Genomic DNA, 23,873 nt, shown 5'->3' on the forward strand with positions numbered 1-23,873 from the left:
TGACCTGAGCCGAAGGCAGTCGCTTAACCAACTGAGCCACCCAGGTGCCCCTGATATTCATATTTAATGTAACTTGTATTTTCTACTCAATACAGTTTCTTCATATTTCACAGTGTGGATGTATGTAATTTATTTAATTAGAATTTAGAAGTTTTCCAAAGGTTTCTTTTTTTTTTTTTTGAGAGAGAGAGCAGGGGGAGAGGGCAGGGGGAGAGGGGAGAGGGAGAGGGAGAGAGAATTCTAAGCAGGCTTTGCACCTAGCGCAGAGCCTGACACCGGGCTCAGTCTCACGACCCTGAGATCATGACCTGAGCCAAAACCAAGAGTCAGATGCTTAACCGACTGAGCCACCCAGGTGCCCCAAAGGTTCCCTATTTTAAACAATGTTACAGTCAACATTCGTGTGTAGTATATCTTGGTGTATGTATGGGAATTTTTTTTTTTTAAAGTAAGCTCTATGTCCATTGAGGGACTCAAACTCAAGACCCTGAGATCGGGGCGCCTGGGTGGCTCAGTCGTTAAGCATCCGCCTTCGGCTCAGGTCATGATCCCAGGGTCCTGGGATTGAGCCCCGCATCGGGCTCCCCGCTTAGCGGGAAGCCTGCTTCTCCCTCTCCCATTCCCCCTGCTTGTGTTTCCTCTCTCGCTGTGTCTCTCTCTGTCAAATAAATAAATAAAATCTTTAAAAAAAAAAAATAAAAAAGATTTTATTTATTTGAGAGAGTGAGAGAGAGAGAGAGGGCATGGGGTGGGGTGGGGAGGGGCAGAGGGAGAAGGAAAAGCAGGGCAGGGAGCCGATGCGTGGCTCTATCCCAGTTCCCTGGGATCATGACCTGAGCTGAAGGCAGACACTTAACCCACTGAGCCACCCAGGCACCCTATAGGATTTTTTTATAGATTTCCTCAAAGGGGAATTGCTGACTCATTGGGCATACGCATTTGAAATTTTGATAGCTGCCTGAAATTGTTCTTCCAAATAGCTGTGCTCATTTTTTGAATCCTAAAAATGGTACATTTAGGACAAATCAAAGACTAATGGATACTAAACCCAAATAGATTTTGTAGGTTCAAGGATTTTCTTTAATTAGGGTAAGAAATACATGACAAAATTCAGCATTTTAAGTAGTTTTTTTTTTAAAGGATTTTATTTGAGAGAGAGAGAGAACAAGGAGGGGGAGGAACAGAGGGAGAGGGAGAAGCAGATTTCCCGCTGAGCAGGGAGCACCGATGTAGGGCTTGATCCTAGGACCCTGGGATCATGACCTGAGCCAAAGGCAGACGCCTAACCGACTGAGCCACCCAGGCGCCCTTAAAATAGTCTTTTTTACATCCTGCTATATTTTAAAAAGAATTTGTGTTGGCTAATAAAGATAAGTATGGTATTTATCTTTTAACACAACACCCTAAAAAATGAGTAAAGGAAAAGGGAAGAAAAGAAAAACGAAGATGTGCTTAGTATGGTATGATTAGAACACAGAATTTGTGCCAACGAAAGTCTCCACTGTCTGTGCGTCTCCTAGCAGCTAAGACGGGGGAAACACACACAGCTCTGTGGTGCACAGAATCAGAACATGCGCCTTTCATTACCATAAAGAAATCACGAATGTAGAAAACCTTGTCTTTGGCTACCTGTCTCACGTGAATACCATCACGAGTGTCACGGGACTGGTACAACGTCCCTCATCTGGGCAGATGGTATCCTGTCAAAGTACAGTTCAGGAAAGGTAGTTCTTTGAGGAACCAGATCAAAATGACTCAGGTGTGTCACCCTCTCGTGTTCTGACTTAAAACAAGAAATTAGAGTAGCTACGGTCATATTTTATGCTCTTTAGTCACATCGAGTCAAGAACTTTGTGATTTGCCATTCATGTGTACCATATATGGTAGTATTTTCTTTTTTTTTTAAGATTGTATTTATTTATTTGAGAGAGAGAATGAGAGAGAGAGAGAGAGCACATGAGAGGGGGGAGGGTCAGAGGGAGAAGCAGGTTCCTTGCTGAGCAGGGAACCCGATGCGGGACTCGATCCTGGGACCCCAGGATCATGACCTGAGTGGAAAGCAGTTGCTTAACCAACTGAGCCATCCAGGCGCCCTATGGTAGTATTTTCTTAATGTTTTCATTTAAATGTCTATATTTCGGCTCACTCTAGGTTTCAGATGTATTTGTGTAATCAGTCTTGTTACTGGGAACTTTTCTCTGTTTTTGATCTTGAACGTAAAGGCTAGCCAGTGAAGATTTTGGGTTTTTAGAATCAACCTTGGGGTGGATGTTGATGTGTTATGACTTGCACATGTGAGCTACTTTAAACTTGAATTGGTGGTGAGAGACTGGCAATACATTTTATTTCTTTTTATTGTTTCCTACTCAGTACAGTGATCAGGAGTTTTCTGTTTTTTGGGAGAATATGTGTTTAACCCATTACAATTTTCTTAAATATTATGAAACGAAGGATATTTGTTTTATAAGCTCTAAAGGAGAAGAGCCCAGATAGTTTAAATGAATGGATTATTTGGCAGCCTTGGAGTAGAAATGCTAATTTTCTGACTTTTGGCATGCTACTTCCTTGGCTGTCTGCCTTTGTTTATGTGTGTGAGTTACCTCTGTTTCTGTTCACGTATCTGCCACCAACATCACCAAAATGTATGTTCTGTTCCCTTTTGTTTCAGAGCTCAAGCATTGACTTTCTAGCAAGCCAAGGATTTGATTTTAATAAAGTTTTCCGCAATGGTAAGATTATATGTGGCTTATCCTTAGAGCTTGTAAATTTGGATTTGGTTGAGAATGATCTTTTTGTGCCTGCCATCTGAGACAGAATCTCAGAGTCCTGGCTTACCATGTGCAGCCTTAGAATTTTTTTTTTTATATTTTATTTATTTATTTGACACAGAGAGACACAGCGAGAGAGGGAACACAAGCAGGGGGAGTGGGAGAGGGAGAAGCAGGCTTCCCTTAGAGCAGAGAGCCCGATGCGGGCCTCGATCCCAGGACCCTGGGATCATGACCTGAGCCGAAGGCAGACGCCCAATGACTGAGCCACCCAGGCGCCCCCAGCCTTAGAATTTTTTAAAAAACTCTTTTATTGTGCCTTTTAAAAAGTGTGGCCTGGTCTATCATGAACTGAATGGGAAGAGTAGACGCTACTTCATTTTGCTCTAACGAGGCCTCACTAACTCCTGATCTTGTTGAATGGAGTTTATTCTCCCACTGGTGTGACTTCGTGGCCCTAACAGGCCACCTGTGGGGAGCACTGCCCTGTTTCTTCCAGTGAAACAGGCAGCAGAGTACTTTTTAAAAAGTAGCTGTATGCTAGTAATTCTCTAATGAAAAGCCCCCTTTTTCAAGCAGTGCTTGTGTTATAATTGGAGATAGTTTCTCCTGGGAGGAAAAAAGTCTGCGTAGACAGCACAGCATGGTCATGGCAGCTAACTGGGTGGTGTGACAGTTGTGCGGACACCCTGAGGGAAGGGACTGTGTCTCATTCATTTCAAATCCCCGGTGTATAGCATGAGTCCTCTGCTGTGTCAGGGAAGTGACCCTAACATTTGTGAGTGAATATTGGGCATTCACGTCCCCACCAGAGTGCTTTTCCTTCCTGTATTTCCTGAAAAGTGTTTCAGACCCTTTTCTCCTGATAGTCTTCTCGGAAGTGTCTTTGACTTCCTGGCCTGGAGTGGAACTGGGCGACTCCTCTTCTGCTCCCCTGCCCCTGCCGCCCTCTGGAACACAGGTGGTTTTACCTCTCTCATTTGGTCTGTCCAGGCAGGCATCCCGTTGGTCTCCTTGTTCCCCCACGCTACTTGCAAGCCGCTTGGGTTCCCTCTGCCCAGGAGCCCCTGTTGGCAGGGATGTGCCACCACTTCATATCTCTCCTCTTTCTGCCCATTTCATGAGCGCGGCATTCGGGACAGCCTTGGCTTTGGCTCACTGTCTTCTCTCTGACTCCTACCTCCCTCCTCATTATGGGTGACATCAGCATCCACAGGGATGACCAGCAAGTGCTCCCTCTTGTCTGTTTCTTGACCGGGCGCACAGCAGTCTTTCCTCGTGCGTCCCCTTAGCCATCTCTGTCCTCTACGCATCATGGGTCTTACCACCCCTAACTGTGCCCACCTCCGGCATTTCTCACGCTGACAGCACTGCCTCTTGTCCTTCTCTGCTTCGTCTCATTACCCGTGATGTTAACTTGCTTATTCCATTGTGGAAAAAGCCACACATTGTTTACCATCTTAATCATTTTTAAGTACTGCGTTCAGTGATACTAAGGATGTTCGTGTCATGCAGCTGTTGGTGTTAACAATGTCGATCACCTTTTTCACCAGTTAATTTTAGCATTGGCTGATGATTCTTGCCTGGAACGATTAGTATTGCTTACAGTCGTGATTTTCCAATTCTGTCGTTGTGGAAAGTTCATTAGTGTCCCATGACCTTTAATGCCACCCATATCGTGCTGATCCCTAAATAGATATCTCAGTACCTTTCTCCTGAATGTTAGGCTTTTATCTACCACCCTTAATATATGTATAATGTATAATTTATGTATACCCTTATATATCCGGGAGATAACTTTTGATTTTCACTCCTTGGGCCGAAACTGTTTACCCAGTGTTTCCCACCTCCATACGTGGACCTGCCATCTACCCAACTGCTTACACCTAATAGCCAGGTGTCGTTTCTGGTCTTGCTCTTTCCTTTATCCCTCCCTGCCAGTATATCAGCAAGTTCTCTCACTCCTGTCACTCTAGTCATTCTCTTCATCTCTGTAGTCTAAGCTGGGTCACAAACCATGACCCACTGCCTACTTTGTCAAAATAAGGTCTTATTTTAAATAAAGGCATGCCTGTTCTTTTACCCAGTGCGTATGGCTGTGTTCGTGTTGCAAGAGCACAGTTGATTGGTTGTAACAGAGCTCCCCCGGTGGCCCACAAGCCTGAAACATTTACTGTGTGTGCCCCCTCTAAGAGAAAGTTTACTGACCTCTGATGGAAGCAGTTACTTCTTGCCTGGACAGTTGCTTTTAGCTGACTTCCCTACTTCAACCCTCACAGGAGTCGAAGTGATCTCTTAGACACAAGAAGCAGATACTGTAATTATTTTGCCTAAAACCTTCTTCTTTTTTTTTTTTAAGATTTTTAAAATTTATTTATTTGACAGAGAGAGAGATAGCGAGAGCAGGAGCACAAGCAGGGGGAGCGGGAGAAGGAGAAGCAGGCTTCCCGCTGAGCAGGGAGCCCAGTGCGGGGCTCGATCCCAGGACCCTGGGACCATGACCTGAGCTGAAGGCGGATGCTTAACGACTGAGCCACCCAGGCACCCCTTGCCTAAAACCTTCTAATGGCATTCCATCGCTCTTAGAATAAAATAAATTTTTTTTAAAGATTTTATTTATTTTTGGGAGGGAGGGAGGCAGAGAGAGAGAGAGTACAAGCAGGGGGAGGGACAGAGGGAGAAGCAGACTCCCCGCTGAGCAGGGAGCTTGATGTGGGGCTCGATCTCAGGACCCTGGGATCCTGACGTGACCCGAAGGGAGATGCTTAATGGACTGAGCCACCCAGGCGCCCAGAATAAAATAAATTCTTATCCTGGCCTCTCCATGCCGACCTTGTGCCATTCTCCTGCTCACTGTGTTCTGGTCACACCAGCTTCCTTGCTGTTTTGGGCGTAGTCTGCACCATCCCATCCTCTGCACATTTATACTTGTTCCCGTGCCTGAAATACTCCTCGCCTGGCTTTTTGCTGGCCTAATTCATTCTTTGGGTCTTCCCTCGAAGTGACCTTGTCTGATCATCTGGTTGGAAGTCGTTCCCTTCACCACAGAGTAGGATGCGTCTCGTTTGTTCACGGTTAGACACCTTGTGCCCGACGCAGTGCCTGGCCCAGTGGAAGTGCCAAATAAGCATTTGTTGAAAGAAGAGTGAATGATGGGAGTGAATGAACAGACAGATGTATTTCAAAATCATTTGCTTTTTCTGTTGACTTTCTGGGGGATGGTTACATATGTTAAGTCTTTCCTGAGTGTTTTAGATTCACTGGTTTGTTCAAGAATTTTTATGTTAAAATTTTTGTGCTGAGTTACTTCTGCTAATGCATTCTTTTTAAAACTACATTTAGGAATCCCATATTTAAATCAGGAAGAGGAAAGACAGTTAAGAGAACAGTATGATGAAAAACGTCTGCAGTCCAATGGCGCAGGAACTCTGTCTTATGTATCACCAAATACTTCCAAATGTCCTGTGACAATTCCTGAAGACCAGAAGAAGTTTATTGACCAAGTGGTGTAAGTTCCAAAACTGAAACCAAATGTGCATTATGTAATGTATGTTGGGGCCGAACTGACATCTGTATTTTTTTTTTTTAACAGTTTATTTATTTATTTGAGAGAGAGAGTACGAATGGTGGGGAGGGGCAGAGGGAGGGGAGAAGCAGACTCTCCGCTGAGCAGGGAGCCTGACATGGGATTCGATCCCAGGACCCTGAGATCATGATCCGAGCCAAAGGCAGACGCCCAACCAACTGAACCACCCAGGCGCCCCCTGACATCTGTATTTTAAGCTTGAGCTGCACACACACAGCGCACGCAGGTGTGATAGGGTGAATGGCAGGATTTCATTGTGTCATACCTGAATTTGTGTAATCACAGCACATTGTAAAATAGAATTCTGTGTACTGTACTTAGACTTCCCATGTGTGTCCTGGGCACGAGACTCAGCCAGTGCGCATACCTCTTGCATGGATCAAGGGCCCCATAAACACTGTCCGGTTTCCCTGAAGGCAGAGGAACGAAACAGGCCCACGCGGATATTTGCAACACATCCACATTTTTGTTTTGTTTTATTTTGTTTTTTGAATGAAGTTTCTGACTAGCACACAGGCCATTGGAGGAGTGTCTGGTTTTCCTGAGTTTTTGGTAAAGTGCTTTACTAGAAAAGTAAAAATTAATTAGTGACTTAATTTTATTCGAGTATAGTTGACACACAATGTTACATGAGTTTCGGGTGTGCAACATAGTGATTTGACAGGTTTATACATTATGCTGTGTTCACAAGTGTAGCTCCCATCTGTCCCATTACTTCACTATTACAGTGCCATTGATGGTATTCCTAATGCTCTGCTTTTTATTCCTGTGACTTCATTTTTTTTGGTTTTATTGTTTATTTTTAGTTTAAATTCAGTTAACATACAGCGTATTATTGGTTTCAGAGGTAGAGTTCAGTGATTCATCAGTCTTATATAATACCCAGTGCTCATTACATCACATGCCCTCCTTCATATCCATCACCCAGTTACCCCATCACACCCGCCCCGTGACTTACTTATTTCATAACTGGAGGCCTGTATCTCCCTCTCCCCTTTGCCCATTTTGCCCAACCCCCTACTCCCCCTCCCCTAGAAAAGTAAAAATTTAAATTGCTTGTATTGATAAATCCTTGAGAAGTTTCCTAACTCATGAATAACAAGAACAAAAAGAATATGTCCAAATAAAGTATGTTTTAAAAAGATTTATTTAGGGCACCTGGGTGGCTCAGATGGTTAAGTGTCTGCCTTCGGCTCAGGTCATGATCCCAGGGTCCTGGGATCGAGTCCTGCGTCGGGCTCCCTGCTCAGCAGGGAGCATGCTTCTCCCTCTTTCTCTCTCTCTGTCTCTTATGAATAACTAAATAAAATCTTTAAAAAAAGTAAAAAGTTTTATTTATTTAGCTTTAGAGCCAGAAAGAGGGAGAGATTGGGAGAGAGAGAGATCATGAGCAGGAGGGGCAGAGGGAGAGGGAGAGAGAATCTCAAGCAGACTCCAAGCAGAGCAGGGAGCCCCACATAGGGCTTGATCTCACAACCCTGAGATCATGACCTGCACGAGACCAAGAGTTGGATGCTTAACCAACTGCGCCCCTCCAGGCGCCCCCCCAATAAAGTATTTTTATGTGTAACCACGTGTAACTTAAGTGTAGCTAAAAACTTATAACCTGATTGGGTACAGTTACATTGTCCTATGTTCTTATAGTCAGTTTGCTTCTGAGTATGATTATTCTGTTGGTTGATGACTTCCTTAAAGATATTGATGATGTTTTCATTCTAATTCTTCAGAGAGAAAATAGAAGATTTATTACAAAGTGAAGAAAACAAGAACTTGGATTTAGAGCCATGTACTGGGTTAGTTGCCCTGAATATTCTCATATGCTCCATTTTGGTCTTTGAAACACACATTCATAGTCTTGTTATTATTTGTATGATGTAAGCACTAACTTGAGCATTAACACAGTGGGGACAATGGTATATGGAGACAGAGAATGAACGGTTTGTCCTGTCCTGGAGGGGAGAAAACCCTTGTGCATCTTTGGTTGTAAGTTATGCTCCAGGGTGGCATAATTACTTTAGTCTCAGAGAGTGCTTAATACATGAAGGTTTAAAGGGAAGAATTCACCATCAGGCTGCCTCTATCCTTTTAATTTCTCTCTGCAGTAAAAAACATCAGTGTCTCAAAGAGGCAGAGACTCAAACACCTTACTTCCCTTTTACTTTGTGACTAGCTTCACAAAAGTGTTTTAATGCATGTGTCTACTTCAGAGTCATTGGACAGCCACAGGAAGTGCTACTGTGGTTGGACAAGAACTTTTACCTCTTGGATAAATGCGGTATAATAATATTAAAGAAGATTCTGATGAGGACAAGTGATGAGGGATCCTGCCACCTCAGATGTCCCGCCTGTATTTTGTTTGCATATTACCTGTCACTTCTCATAGAGTCGCTTTTAAAAATTAAATGTATTTCTCCAACCAGTGCTTGATCGGTTAGGATTTTCTTTTAATGAGCCCAAATCAGTACCTTCTTTTTTGTTTTTATAGGTTCCAAAGAAAACTAATTTATCAGACTTTGAGCTGGAAGTAAGTGTTTATATTATATGTGAGAACTCTGTGAGGGACCCAGGATTTAAAACTAAATATAATCTTTTAGCTCTTTTCACTTTAGAGATTCTACAGCTTTTGGTGATTTGACCATACCACGTTCTAGGGCAGTGCTTTATTGTGCTACTTCCCCTACTTGTTAAGTTCCTTAAATACCCACTAATTTTCTTTGTTATTTCTTAGCAGGTGCTTTTAAGCCTTTAAAATTTTCTTTTAATTGTCATTTTGGCCTTAAGTCCATTAAGTTCTGGATGTATAGTGTTCTGTTCTTAGAAGGTACATGATACAGATGGGGTTTTAAGATCTAGAAAATACCTAGATGAATGCTCTTTCTAAAGCAGGGGTTGGACCATGGGTGGGTTTCAGGGGGTCTCTGAATCCCCTGAAATCACATTCATAATTTTGTGCATGTATTTTTCTGGAGGTGTTTCCATTGGGTTCTCTGTATTGTCACCCCCCCTTTTTTTTTTGAGAGAGAGAGTGTATGAGTGTGCACGTGAGGGGGTGGTACAGAGGGGCAGAGGGTGAGGGAGAGAATCTCAAGCAGACTCCATGCTGAGCATGGACCTTGACCCAGGGCTTGATCTCATGACCTTGAGATCATGACCTGAGCCGAAATCAAGAGTCAGACACTTAACTGACTGAGCCACCCAGGCACCCTATCTCTGGATTTTCAAGGGGCTCTCTAGCCCAAAAATTGAACATCAGTGTTGAGCAGTTGGTTGTTTGTATTTGATGTTGGGGCTCTTGTTCTCCCATTAGAATCTACCTGTGACATGTACTAGGAATTTACTTTGAACAAAACAGGAAAAGGGCCATTGTCCTCCAACTAGGCTCCTTTCCTGTCATGGTGCCCTTGCAGTGTACTCCGTGTGGGTTCCAGATTCTTCTCCTTGGCTGTTGCAAGCTACCATGACAAATTACAGCAGAGTTACTTTTCTCAAACCTCTTCTATGTATGCCCATACCATTTAAAATGACCTTCACAATTTCACTTAGGAAGTAAATGTTACTATATTTGGAAGCAAGATTTGACTGTGTGGTAATGAGCTGACTGTATTAGGTGATCCATGACATCTCAGTAAATGCCTGTGTCCTAAAAAATTAATTTGAAATCAGATACACTCCTGCCTTTTAAAAGCAGATACAGGGAAACCTTTGGCAGCTGAAGTATTATGGACTAGACTTATTATCAAGTATTCATTGTAATAGTTATTTTATATTTAATAAAACTTACTGAATTCTAGCTATAGACTTGCTTTGAAAATACCTAGGGTTTTAGCTCTCATTGTCTCATCTAGTGATGTCCTGTTGTCTCTCTTTTCTTTAGGTATCCCAAAGGCATTCACGTTGACACTTTAGAAACTGAAAAGGTAACCCCAAGAACTGTCCAGGGCCAAACCCATGCAATGATACATTGAACGTGCTGAGAGTCAGGATTGACTCGTGGTTCTGCTTCTTGTGAGCTGGGTGACCTTGGGCAAGTCACTTCACCTCTGGAAGCCTCGTCTTCCTCATTTGTACTCTGGGGATGAGCCTGATGGTGATGGTCTGTGCCTGTTTCACAGCTGTTTTGTGGTGATCAAGTGGGTCAGCGGACATGAACATGCTTTGTAAACTTGAAAATGTGCAAATGTTAGTATGCATGCTGATTATGGCAGAAAGCTGTAGTGCTCTGCATGAAAAAAATAGCTTCCTGTTAGGCAGGCACGTGAAATTAAATGACAGAATCTGGGGCATAAGTATCGCTATCAGGTATTCCTGAGGTGTGCTCTTGGACCCGTGGTGGGTAATGGGAGGCTGATGGTGGGCTCTGTTAACAAAATTTCAGAATTTTAGAATTTCGATGTTGCTCTGAAGTCGGATGTCTGATGAAATGAGAGATGAAGTAAATTTAAAAAATCTTGCTAGAAGGTAAATCTCAAACTTGGACATAGGATGTGATGTGCTTAACTGATACAAAATGGAATATATGAGAAAGAAGGGACTGGTTTTCTGACACATGACCAGGAAGGCCAGGATTTTTTTCTTGTGTCAGTTAAATAGGATACGGAAATTTTATTTTAAAGTCAATTGTTTAGAAATTCACGTTCACATGCAGCGTAACTTCTTAGTGTTCCTCGTGGGAAGTGTCTTATTTTCATAGTCTGTTGATACTTTGAAGTGACCTCTGTTGGGGTGAATTAATAAACCACGAGCAAATGTCGCACATGCGCAGAGGCAGAATTTTGGTTTGTAACATACCAACTCAGTTTTTGCAGCGTTTCAAAATACTCTCAGCAGGTTAGCCCATGAAAGGCTGCGTTGGTAAAACATATAACTTCGAACGGTAGCAGAATCTGAGTTGTTTGAGGTCAGGTTGCTTCTGGAAAGTTGTACATCTGCTTTATGTCTTTCAGAAAGAGCGCTACATCGTCATCAGCAAAGTAAATGAAGAAGAGCGTAAGAGGAAGGAGCAGCAGAAACTCGCTAAGGAACAGGTGACTGAGTCATGTTCATGTCTTTTGGGTGAGAAATGGCAGCTCGGTACTGATTTAGGCCTTCCTGCATGTTTGTAGATCCTGTGTCACATTCAGCGTAATGAATAGTGCCCTACCGTAGCAGCATTGAATTGGCAGAAACACCTAGAGCAGAACAAGGGAAACTTAAGGCTAAGAATTTAGACATAGCCACCAAAGTGAGTCTGACATGTGAATCATCTATGTGAATCAGCCTCTAAGAAAACGTATTCTTGGTCATCATTCAGATTGTGTGTCCCTGAACCGCATGCCCATTAGCTAATACTGCTGTGTTTAGCCTCGGGCACAGTTGCTGGTTTTCCTGAAACAAACTGTGGAACCTGTGATTCGACAGATTAGGATGACATGGTGGTATTTGCATGGTTAGAGCATCACCCTGGTTGCTGTCTGGAGAGTGGATTCCAGTGAGGAGGACCGGAGGCAGGGAGACCAGTTAGGCTGGGGAGTAACCTCGCTGTGAGATGTCGGTGAGCTGGAATAGGATAGTGACTAGCAATTTAGGTGGACCCTGGAGATGTTTAGAAGGTAGACTCAGTGGAATTTGGGATTGGGTGTGGGTGGTGAAAGTGGAAGGGAGAAAAGAAAGATAGTCAAGCCAGAAATTTGATCAACTGGGTAGACTGGTGTCAGCTGGGGTGGGCCAGAGTGATACTGGTAGGGGGACAGGTGGAGGAGGCCAAGAGCTCACACATACATAAGGCAGGGCCACATCTGACTGGTCTAATCATTAAGGATGCAAAAAGCCACTGCTGGATTGAGACAGTTTCTTGCTTCAATAGAGAAGGAAGATCAGCCAGAGGTACCAGCTGCATGTGGTCCCACCCACCAAAAAGACAGCACTGAAGCCAAAGGGGCCCGGCCACTGCTGTGTGAGTTGTGGCTACCCTATTACCAAGGAGCCAATTCTAGACCGCAGCTGAGCGCTTTTCTGTGCTCTAGCTCTATGCTGCAAAGGAGGGTGGGCAGAAAGCCCCCTGCCTCATCAGAACCTGGGAGGCAGGGAGAATCCCTCATGATAGCCTCCCAGGAGAAAGAGGGAGGCAGGCGGGAGAGGACCTCAAAGCAGCTCCTCACAGGCCTCTGCCTCCCACCTGCTTTTCTTGGGGTGTTCCACCGACACAGAGATGGGTTGTGACGCAGGCCTTTGCCCGTGTGGTCTGTGTGGATACGTGCAAGGTCACCAGGGCACCATGGCACAGCTGTCCCCCCAAAGTTGAGAAGGATGTTATCTTCTGTTTTTGACCCGATGACGTTTTAGATGTCTTGGGGCGTCCACGGGTGGGTTTCCTGTGGCAGGTTTGTCCTGGAGTGCCGGAGAGAGGGTGAGGTGAGGGCTAGGTGTGGCTGTCGTTGGCGGGACTGGGCTCGAGCCTCCGCTGTGTGCTGAAGAATGAGGATAAGATGGCCTGGGGTAGGTTCCTGAAGGATCTGGCATTTAAATGATAAGCAGAAGTAGAAAAATGTACCCGGAGAGTCTTGTGACCAGCTGCCAAGGGAAGAGAATGTTTGAAGAGGGGAATGTCAACAGAGGAGAAGTTAACGGATAAAGACGGAGATGTGGCCCCTGGGTTTAGCCTTGGGAGTCCTTTTTTTTTTTTTTTTTAAATAAGAATTATTATTTTTAAGTGTTGCCGTAAAAGTTTAGTAACAGTTTTGAGAGCTAGCATTCCAACCCAGAGGACAGAGGAGAACAAGATAGAAATCTGAGACCCAAGGAAACTGGGGTATTTAGCAGGGACCCCAGCACAGCACTCATCATTCCAGGAATTCAGCTGTTCATCCACCTGACAAGAAAGACCTCTGGTCACAAGGAACAGTGAACACTTTGGTATAGGAATTAAGGTTGAATTAGTTATTCACCATTTGTAGCATATTCACCACATGTTTCAGCATTATGGTAGGTGCAGAGGGCATCAGAACAAACGATTGATTTATTTATTTGAGAGAGAGCGCAAGACAGAGAGTGAGCATCGAGCGGGGGGGAGAAGCAGGGGGAGAAGCAGAGGGAGAAGCAGACTCCTCACTGAGCAGGGAGCCTGACGTGGGGATGGATCCCAGGACCCTGGGATCACGACCTGAGCCAAAGGCAGACGCTTAACCGACTAAGCCACCCAGGCGCCCCAGAACGAATGATTCATGGCTTTCCTATCTAAGAGTTAATAGTCTATCTGGGAGAAAGTGCTAAAAATGTCATTAAAACATAGGGATATGAAGGTTTTAAAAAATATTCTTAAAAATTAAAAAATTTTAATTGTGGCAAAATACACATAACAGAAAATTTACTCTATTTCCAAGTGTACAGTTCTGTAGGATTAAGTGCTTTCACCTTGTTGTGTAGCCACACCAGCCATCCTTGTAACTGTTCTCATCTCATTAGACACTAACTCCCTGTCTGCACCCCTAGCCCCTGGCAACTCCCCTTCTACTTTCTGTCTCTGTGGGTCTGACTACTCTAGGTACCTCATGTAAGTGGAATTGTGCAGCATTTGTCTTTTTGTGACTGGATTATTTCACTCAGCATAATGCCCTCCAGGTTCACCCGTGTTGTAGTAGGTGTCAGAATTCCCTTCCTTTTAAAGCTGAATAGTAATCCATTGTCTGTAGAGACTACATGTTCTTCATCCATCTGTCCTGGACACTGGGTTGCTTCTGCCTTTTGGTTCTTGTGAATAATGCTGCTATGATCATGGGTGTGCAAATATCTCTTGGAGTCCTTGCTTTCAGTTCTTTTGGGTATATACCCAGAAGTGAAATTGCTGGATTGTGTGGTGATTCTATATTTAATTTTTTGGGGAACTGCCATACTGTTTTCCTTAGCGACTGTACCACTTTACATTCCCACCAACAGGGCACAAGTGTTCCAGTTTCTCCATATCCCCGTCATCACTCGTTAGCCTTGGGAGCAGTTTAAAGAGATGAGCAGTTTCAGTGAGGGTGAGGCCAGAGAGCAGAGGGCTGCAAGGAGCTAGTGAGTGGAGAGAAGTCTCGAGTAATGTAGCTATGATGAGACAGGAAGGGGCAGCAGGTTCATCCAGCTTAGCACTGAGGACGGGGTATCAAGATTGGAGAGAAATTGAGCCTGTTCAGACATCACTGGGAGGAAAGGAGAGAAGAAACTGGGTGGGGCTGAGTCTCAGAGTGCTATGCTCTAAATGTACAAAAATGCATTTGACAAGGAGAAAAGCCAGGAATTATGAGAATGCTTGATTTGATCAATCAGCTGCTAGATGGGCTTCCTCAGAATTTAATGCAGTATTGAATTTGGCCAGCAGGTGGCAGCTTTGAAAAGTTTGTGTTTTTAAGGCCACTTGCTGGACTTGGATATTTCAACAAATGATGTGAAGTGATAGGTAAACCCTAGGTGCCGTTATTTTAGTAACTAATGAATAATTTGGGACTTGCTCATTCCACGTTCTAAAACAGAAGAAAGGTGTGTACATAAGTTAGGTCAGATGCAGTTTTTTGGGATCATGGAGACAGAACAGGGAAACTAAAGCTATCTAACTCAATATAACACTAAAGTGTTTTGGGGGGCTACATTTTAACCCATTCAGATAAGGAATATGTGTACATCAGTAGTTTTTTTGGTTTGTTTCTCTAAATCAGGAAGAACTGAATGATGCTGTGGGATTTTCTAGAGTCATTCATGCCATTGCCAATTCGGTAAGTGAACCAGGCTTTTTCTTTTTAACTAGATTCCTGAACGTAACATTTAAGGTGAAATGCGTAGTCATCATTGACAACTACCCATTTGGTCACGTGTAGAATGTTTACCTGCTATGGAGGGAGACTTTGGTTATAATGCGCTCAGTGACATTATAATTGCCGATTGGATCCACACCATTTTCCAGAAGGTTTTCTTGTGGGGGCGCCTGGCTGGCTCAGCCAGTAGAGCATGTGACTCTTGATCTTAGGGTTGTGAGTTCGAGCCCCACGCTGGGTATAGAGATTACCTAAAAAAAAAAAAAGGGTTTCTTGTACAATGCATAGGAAGATTATACTGTGATTTCCTTATATGGCTACATGAAACTTACCTTTATTATTCTCAAAACCATCAAGAAGTAGAAAAAGCAGGTAGGGAGTATGGGGAGAAATAATCGGGTATCTGACTGAGGGTGTTCTGTTCCATAGTTAGAAAAATCTAGAGGACAAAAATAATTGTGTTGAGTTCTTCTGCATTACTGTAACTGAATTGTGTGTGATAGCCTTGATGATATTTGATAAGTTTTTTTTTTTTTTTAAAGATTTTATTTATTTATTTGACAGAGAGAGACACAGCAAGAGAGGGAACACAAGCAGGGGGAGTGGGAGAGGGAGAAGCAGACTCCCCACCGAGCAGGGAGCCCGATGTGGGGCTCGATCCCAGAACCCTGGGATCATGACCTGAGCCGAAGGCAGACGCTTAACGACTGAGCCACCCAGGCGCCCCGATATTTGATAAGTTTTAAACGGTGTTGACCTTTTGTGTAAATGTGCTAGAGCATTCCGTGATTGGTATGGCGGACATTTTTGCTTGTTTTCTAAGTCCCGTTGGAAAAGAGGCCTCCACGTCTTGGCATAGATAAATTGGGCCAGGCTGCTGGTGGTTTCGTGGATTACACATCCGAGTCAGACAGCTTGCTGGGACGCTCAATAGCCTGGAGGCTAAGACTTTCTGTTCCTAGAGTAGCTGGCCATGAGAGAAGGAATTATCTCCCCTGGAGAAGGAATCATCTTGTCTTGTCGCTTAGGTGCTGAGCTTTGCACCTAGGACACTTTAAGGCCGTAGAGATCCCCTCTGTGTTCCTCCCAAGTGCAGGCTTGTGAGAACAGGAGCACTTGAGAGGGGGCATGCCACTCTCCTTCAGTGGGGATGAACAGCAAGTTACAGAGCCCCGTCAAAGAAGTCAGTGAGGTAACCAGAACGGGATAGAAAGTCGCATGAGTCTGGAGAGAAACAAAGGCGAGAGAGTCTGTTCATGAATGGCTAAGACATAGGTGTCCAGAGAAGCAAGGGGGAATTTCTGGTCACATTTGCTTATATCATCCACACTTAGCCAGCAGACTTCAGAGAAGTGGTTGAATTGACTGAGGCCAGCCCTGAAATACAGACCTGTGGGGCATCACTGGGCTTTGAGCTCTCTTGTGGCCGTCCTGATAGCTGGGTCTGTTTGCCTGGTTCATACTCGGATGCCGTAGCTGCTGTGTCCCTCTTCTTGTTGTCTGTCTCCTACAGAACAATTTACAGCATGCTGCTGACCGTTGGTAGTTAATGACACAGAGCATACTATGAAGACAAGTCCCCTTTATCAGTGACCCAGACATTTTAAAATTTACTTATTTTTTTTTTTAAAGATTTTATTTATTTATTTGAGAGAGAGAGAATGAGAGACAGCGAGCACGAAAGGGAAGGGGGTCAGAGGGAGAAGCAGACTCCCCGCCGAGCAGGGAGCCCGACGCGGGACTCGATCCTGGGACTCCAGGATCATGACCTGAGCCGAAGGCAGTTGCTTAACCAACTGAGCCACCCAGGCGCCCCCAGACATTTAAAATTTAGAAGTCACATACCTTAAAAACAGAGTCAAGCTCTAAAAAGCCAATGAATACTCAGTACTCTTAAATATTTATGTCACACCACATTCTTTCCCTGCCACTCTTAGTAGTAAATCTGTGTTTTCTGTATGTTAAAAAAAACTTCATTTTATACTAATTTTACACTCACAGCAATCGCAGATATAGTACAGAGTTTCCACTGATCCCTCACCTCACTACCCTTCTGCTGATGCCTCGTATAACCATGTGGTTATCTGAACCAGGAGGTGAATGCTGGTATGATGTTATGAACCAAACTGTAGGCCTTTCCTGAACAGCATCACTTTCCCCACTGAGTTCATGGTTCTTTCCAGGACCCCACGTTGCATTTACTTGTTTCTTTTCCTCAGTCTTCAGCAGTCTGGGCCGTCTTTCGTTGTCTATTATAATCTCAGTGTTTTTGTTTTTTGTTTTTAAGGATTTTATTTATTTATTTGAGAGAGAGAGAGAGCACGAGCAGGGGAGGAGCAGAGGGAGAGGGAGAAGCAGACTCTGTGCCAAAGTACAGAGCCTGATGCGGGGCTGGATCCCACAACCCTGAGATCATGACCTGAGCCGAAATCAAGAGTCACATGCTTAACCGACTGAGCCCCGCAGCGCCCCGGCCCCCACCCAGTTTTGAGCACCTTCTCATTCTTTGGCATCACAAGATGTTCAGACTCACGTTGTATTTTCCCTGCCTCAGTTCTAGAATCCATGAGTTCTCCAAGGAACCCTGGTTCCTTTTATTGCATAATGGTTTTTAGAAACCCAGATCTGGCACTGGGTACCGCTGTGGTGTTACCGAGCCAAAAGGACAGCTTGTGTGTTGGATTTGAAAGATTTTGTATAGAACTGTTTATTTCTAAGAATTACGTTTAGCCCTATGAGTCAAGAAGTCTCACTGTGATGATGTACTGGGACACAGTCAGAAGCTCCACTGTGATGACCAGATGCTTTCTGTTAAAAATGCTGTCACCTGGCTGGCTAAATCTAAGTCGATGCTGCATTTTGGTAGTTTATTTTCTATCACAGTGGAGTGATGTACTGAACACATATTATACTTCAGTTGGTAGAAAAGCAATAAGTTGCATTGGAAATGGTATTTAAGAACATGCCCCCTGAATTGTGACATAGATGTGAAGGGAATGAGAATTCATTCTGTTTGACAGAATTAGAAATTAATTATTTTTACCTTTCAGCGTTGTCACAAATATGTCTTTTAAAAAATCAATGAGTTGTTTTAAGGAATACACTCCTAGAATAGATACTTGGAGCCTGTTCACAAGTTATTGACAGACAGTTCAAGGTACTTAGCCTTTTCAGTTACTTTTTTGAGCCCTTCAATAAAAATTTTACTACTTCTGATTCTTGAGGGTGGCAAGATGAATAAAAAGCAGAGAAGATCAATGAAATCAAAGTCATTGGAGCTTTTACTTTGCATAATGGATTTAACACTCTAAGAGTAGAGGAATAAAGCTAGCCCTAACTTATTTATTTGCATAAATATATTTTTTAATATCAAAAAGTAAGTTTAGTGCAAAATCCTCATAGAATCTGAGCCATACATTTCACTCTCAAGCCCCAGTATAATTTTGTGCCAAGAAATCTTCTTAACCCCGACTTTCTTTAGGGAAAACTCGTTATTGGACACAACATGCTCTTGGATGTCATGCACACTGTTCATCAGTTCTGCTGCCCTCTGCCTGTGGTAAGTGACCTGCCTGCTAGCCTGTGTTAAAAATTCACCACTTCTTGCCATTTGCTACGACGTGGATGGAACTAGAGCGTATTATGCTAAGTGAAGCCAGTCAGAGAACAACAAATACCATATGATTTCACTCATATGTGGAGTTGAAGACCAAAAAAAAACGAACGAGCAAAGGGGAAGAAAAGCGAGCGAGCGAGAGAGAGACAAACCAAGAAACAGGCTCTTAACTCTAGAAAACAAACTGATGGTCCCCAGAGGGGTGGGGGGGTAGTGGGGAAGGGGGAAACAGGTGATGGGGATGAAGGCGTGCACTTGTGATGAGCACTATATTGTACCCCTGAAACTAATAAAACACTGTTAACTGGAATTAAAATAAAAACTTGAAAAAAAAGAGAAGAAAAATTTATAATTGCTTATTACCGAGAAAGCATTCTCTACACGAGTGCTGTTTCCTTGTATGCAGCATGTTCCCAGAGATAGTCTCACGCGCTTGGGTGTACATTTTTGAAGAGATGTACTTACAAGCCGTTGTAAGGGATCTTCAGTCATCTGCCATTGCCAGAGCAGAGTTGGACATTTGTTTCGACTTGATGCCAGTGGTTTGCTCATTTAGTGCTGGGCAGGCATTCTCAGCCACAGGCGTGGTCTTCTAGTTGGTTGCTGCTAACATTAGCCATAATGGGGCCATTGAAGGTGAGTAGTACTTCAGGTCAGCTGAACTGGATCAGGTCCTACAAAATTTAGAATTCTTGCTGACCTCTTGCTAGGCTGCTTCCGTTAGATTCTCCGTTAACCTTGGTGTTTTTTTGCTCTTGGAGCCATGTTGGCTCAGGGCACCAAGGCACAAGCCTCTTTGGCTCTTCAGGAAAAGAGTTTCTCTTCTGTCTCTTCCTCTTTTGCTCCCTGTGTACACGGCCTCATCTTGCTTGCCTCCCATCACCATGTCCTCCCCCTCCTTTATTTGCTCTCTCTGTTTTGAGAATCTTAAACAGGCTCCCTGCCCAGTGCAGAGCCTGACGTGGGGCTCAGTCTCATGGCCCAGAGATCACGACCTGAGCCAAAATGAAGAGTCAGACACGTAACCGGCTGAGCCACCTAGGCGTCCCTACGTCACATGTCTTATGAGACATTGTTCCATCAGGATCTTGATGTCTTTCTTTGGAGAAGTCCAACAAAGCCCAGCTGTGAATACCGTGGGTCTCTTGCTCCCCTTGTTCTGTTTCTGCAGCCTCAAGGTTGTCATTGCTTCTCATGACAACGGTATCACCCCCTCTGGGACTCAAAGACTTCATGGTGGTGAGTCTCAAACATGATGGATATGAATGTGCAGTGTATAAATCTGAAGAGCTGATGTTTACTTCAGATCAGCCGCTTCTATTGGCCAAGTCGACCAGCATAGCAGCTCCTCTCATGATTTTTTGACGTTTAAACCAGGGAATTGACTGGTAAGGGAAGAGGAAAGTGTATTAAATGCCGCGTTTATAGGTGTTTTTAACACCAAACAGGGCTTGGCACATAGAGGGCATTAAATATCGATTTAAAAAATGAGTATCTTCCAACTGTGCCAGATTTATAATCTGATATATGGTTCTGTTCACATCACCGACAGTGCTCAAAATTCTGAACCTAATCCTGTCTTCTTTGCTTTTCTATACAGCTGATTTTTTTTTAAAGATTTTATTTATTTATTTGAGAGAGAGAATGAGAGAGAGAGAGAGAGAGCATGAGAGGGGGGAGGGTCAGAGGGAGAAGCAGACTCCCCGCTGAGCAGGGAGCCTGACGCGGGACTCCATCCCGGGACTCCAGGATCATGACCCGAGCCGAAGGCAGTCGCCCAACCAACTGAGCCGCCCAGGCGCCCTATACAGCTGATTCTTATTAGCCTGACATGGCAAGCTTTCTGTGATCTGGCCCAGCCAGCCCTGTGTCTTCTAGTCACTTGTGACCCTCCTTATTCCCATCCAGACTGGCTCATGTGTTCCTGGGACCGCTTTGTGTTTTTGCCTGTCTGTGATTTTGGTATACAATTTCCTCCTTTCTGAATTTTCTCTGGTTTTTCTCCACATTTGCCTGTGTACACCTTGACCTGTCTTACCAAGATCTAGCGTATGCCTCTTCCACGAAGGTTTCCCTGCCTGCTGTCTTGCCCAAGAGGTGATCTTCCCTTTCTCTGAACTCCTACAGAACTCTGTAGCTCTTGAGTATACAGTTTTTCTTGACCTCTGTCCCCTTCTTCTAGGTGATTAGCTTCTTGGACAAGGCGTGTAACCCTTTTTTTTTTTTTTTAAGATTATTTATTTATTTATTTATTCATGAGAGGCAGAGAGAAAGAGAGAGAGAGAGAGGCAGAGGGAGAAGCAGGCTCCCAAGGAGCAGGGAGCCCGATGCGGGACTCGATCCCAGGACCCTGGGATCATGACCTGAGCCGAAGGCAGACGGTTAACCATCTGAGCCACCCAGGCGCCCGGAGTGTAACCTTTTTATTGTCTGTGTCTAAACGCCTAGCATAGCACATCGTATGTAAGCACTCAGTAAATGGTACGTTGAACGAAACTACTGTAGTTCTGAATCCAGTTCTCGTAGAAAGAGCTTGAGATTTGTTGTGGTGTAGGATGTGGGTTAGGAGACATGGCTTCATCCCTTGCTTTATTACTGGGTGACCCGAGTCAGTAATGAGCTTTTTTGTGTTCTGCCATTGTCAGGGGGAGAAAATTGGTTTTCTTCCAACTAGTTTTGGAAGAAGTGGTGAGAATAAATGAGAAAACATATTTAAGATGGTAGAACTTTTTACATGCACTGGTACCAAATTTTGCATTTAAAAGTATACTAAAGAATCCATATTTTGGAGCTGTCTTTTAGGGGAGACTCTCTTCTGAAGAATCTTCTTGGTACTTCAGTGTGACCTTTTAGAAGGCATGGGTCTAGAGCTCTGCTATATGCTAGCCCTGGAAGTAGCCATAATTCTAATTTTTTCTTGCTTGTGAGGCTTTGTGATGGTATTGCGAGGTGACGGTAGTCATTATTGCATTTTTGTTTGACCTCGGCACGGAAACCACTTGTTCATGTATTGTCCGTTAATTTCATGATAGCCATTGAAAAGCTGGTAAATATCCCAAACTACATAAATAACAGTCTGTATTTACAGGCTTGGAAAGCTAATTGGAAATGGCAGTTTGCTATGAAGCATGAATAACGCTGAAGAGAAGCATAGTTAAAAAGGGTCAGGAGTATGACTACTCAGTCTGGTGTGGCAATTATGTATGTAAATGAGTTCATTCAAAATTAGATCCATCTCATTTCGGCTTTAGACTTCCTGATCAAAATAAACTGGGAAATGAATTGTCTAATTTAGGCACTTGCTACTGGTGCTTCTTTAGCAATTTTCTGAGTAGTTAAAGCATGCACTGTGCATATTGGAAAGTCTGCGTTTTAGTGGCCATTTTACCTAGCATTTCAGAGATGTTCTCAGTAAAGGTATAACCTAGTTTATAGTATGTCCATATCCTGTATAAACCATTTTATTTACTACATAACTCTGCTAGTCTCATTGTTATGATGGATTCATTTGATAGAGCTATTACTGAAAGCTTTCTACATATAATAGAAACGTTCCCCCCTTCCTCTCTTTCAGCCATAAAATGCTCAAGTTTGTCTGTTTTGGTTATGGAAAAGTTTTATGTCAGATCATATGATTCCCTGAGGAAATTGTGACGATTTTTAGAAAGTAATTATTAACTAGAGATGTATCCAGCAGTTTAGCTTAAAGGGCCTGTGTGAGGTGTCACAGTTTGAGACGGCTGTGGAGCTTGAAATATTATGTGTGTTTGTAGTGTTGTGAGCGTATTAGTAAAATCGCAGCAAGTCATTGTCTGTCTTTTTGTTTTTTTTTGGTTAGGACCTAAATGAGTTTAAGGAGATGACGACATGTGTTTTCCCCAGGTAAGCTTTCTTTGAGGATTCATTATCCTTCATTCAAAACAGTTCTCATACTGTATAAGATACAAACACGTAATAAATAGTAATAATAGTAATTATCTGATCATGATTACAATCCAGTTGATAATAGCTAGTTAATGGTTTAATAGGTCCAGCTGTGACCACTTGCTTTTTTTTTTTAAAGATTTATTTATTTATTTTGAGAGAGTGAGAATGAGAGAGAGAGAGAGAGAGTACATGAGAGGGGGGAGGGTTAGAGGGAGAAGCAAGCTCCTCGCTGAGCAGGGAGCCCGATGCGGGACTCGATCCCGGGACTCCAGGATCATGACCTGAGCCGAAGGCAGTCGCTTAACCAACTGAGCCACCCAGGCGCCCACCACTTGCTTTTGATTGCATTATAAACCAGAATTTGAACTGAGAGTGAAAATAGGCAGCACCTGCTTTTTCCTCACCCTCACAGCCTGCTGTCTGAAGAGTGGGCGCAGTCTTCTTGAGTTGGCTGTTATCTCTCTTGTACGCCGCACGTGCCTCGTCCTAGTCAAGTGTCCAGTTAAGAGTGTTGTGTAGTCAGTCAAGAACTGTCTGGCTGGAGATTTTTCCCCTCATCTCTAAGTTGGTGCCTTTACCTGATAGTGTCTCCCACAGTTGATGTTGCATGAAACTACGAAATGCAGATTTTGACTTCCAAGAGTTTATTTTGTGCAAATCTGGGTAATACAGTGGTTGGTAACGGCGTTGGGGTACTAGACCTACAGCAGTATTTGAACCGTAGAAAAACTTAACAAAGATCTTTGCCTTCCTCTTGGAATGGATGTAGCCCACACCCAGTCGGGGTACAGGCGGTTCTAGAGCATGTGCTCTGAGTGTGGCAGTGTGTGCCCTCCCCCATAGCCTCTTGATCAAGAGAGGTTGAGACGACAGAGCCCAGTCTCATGTTGCAGCAGTACCTGTGCTAGGTCAAACTGGCTCTCTTGTTGGCTTTTCGGACCGGAGGCGGGCTCTTCATTTTACTAAAATACATTTTGGACATTGATGTGTGTTTTGTTTACCTTATTAACATTTCTTTTGTTTTTAGACTCTTGGATACAAAATTGATGGCCAGCACACAACCTTTTAAGGTATTTTTAAAATTGGAGCTGTCACTGATAAACTATATTTTCAGTTGTTCTGACTCACTACTAGGAGCTTGGAATTCTGGTCTAGTTTAAGTGTTATTTTCAAATATATCCAAAAAAGAAAAAGAATTGGAAAAAGACTAG

General features: G+C 43.6%; 1 protein-coding gene across 5 annotated transcripts in view; it reads left to right on the top strand.

Annotated features, from left to right (window-relative positions):
- Positions 1–23,873, top strand: part of PARN (poly(A)-specific ribonuclease) — a 256,764-nt gene that overhangs the window by 7,365 nt on the left and 225,526 nt on the right. For all 5 annotated transcript variants that reach the window (XR_012380436.1, XM_073899474.1, XM_073899473.1 and 2 more), the window contains exons 6-15: positions 2,669–2,729; positions 6,111–6,276; positions 8,082–8,147; positions 8,840–8,878; positions 10,229–10,271; positions 11,298–11,378; positions 15,024–15,080; positions 18,601–18,678; positions 22,574–22,617; positions 23,690–23,732. Coding sequence is in view for 4 of the 5 variants with exons in the window: in XM_073899474.1 (XP_073755575.1) it covers positions 2,669–2,729; positions 6,111–6,276; positions 8,082–8,147; positions 8,840–8,878; positions 10,229–10,271; positions 11,298–11,378; positions 15,024–15,080; positions 18,601–18,678; positions 22,574–22,617; positions 23,690–23,732 (678 nt within the window). In the remaining variant the exon portion in view is untranslated. The remainder of the gene's footprint in view (positions 1–2,668; positions 2,730–6,110; positions 6,277–8,081; positions 8,148–8,839; positions 8,879–10,228; positions 10,272–11,297; positions 11,379–15,023; positions 15,081–18,600; positions 18,679–22,573; positions 22,618–23,689; positions 23,733–23,873) is intronic.

This window comes from Callorhinus ursinus, unplaced genomic scaffold, assembly GCF_003265705.2.
Source record: "Callorhinus ursinus isolate GAN/ISIS: 27379988/994484 unplaced genomic scaffold, GSC_fseal_2.0 scaffold13, whole genome shotgun sequence".
Taxonomy (NCBI): Eukaryota; Metazoa; Chordata; class Mammalia; order Carnivora; family Otariidae; genus Callorhinus; species Callorhinus ursinus.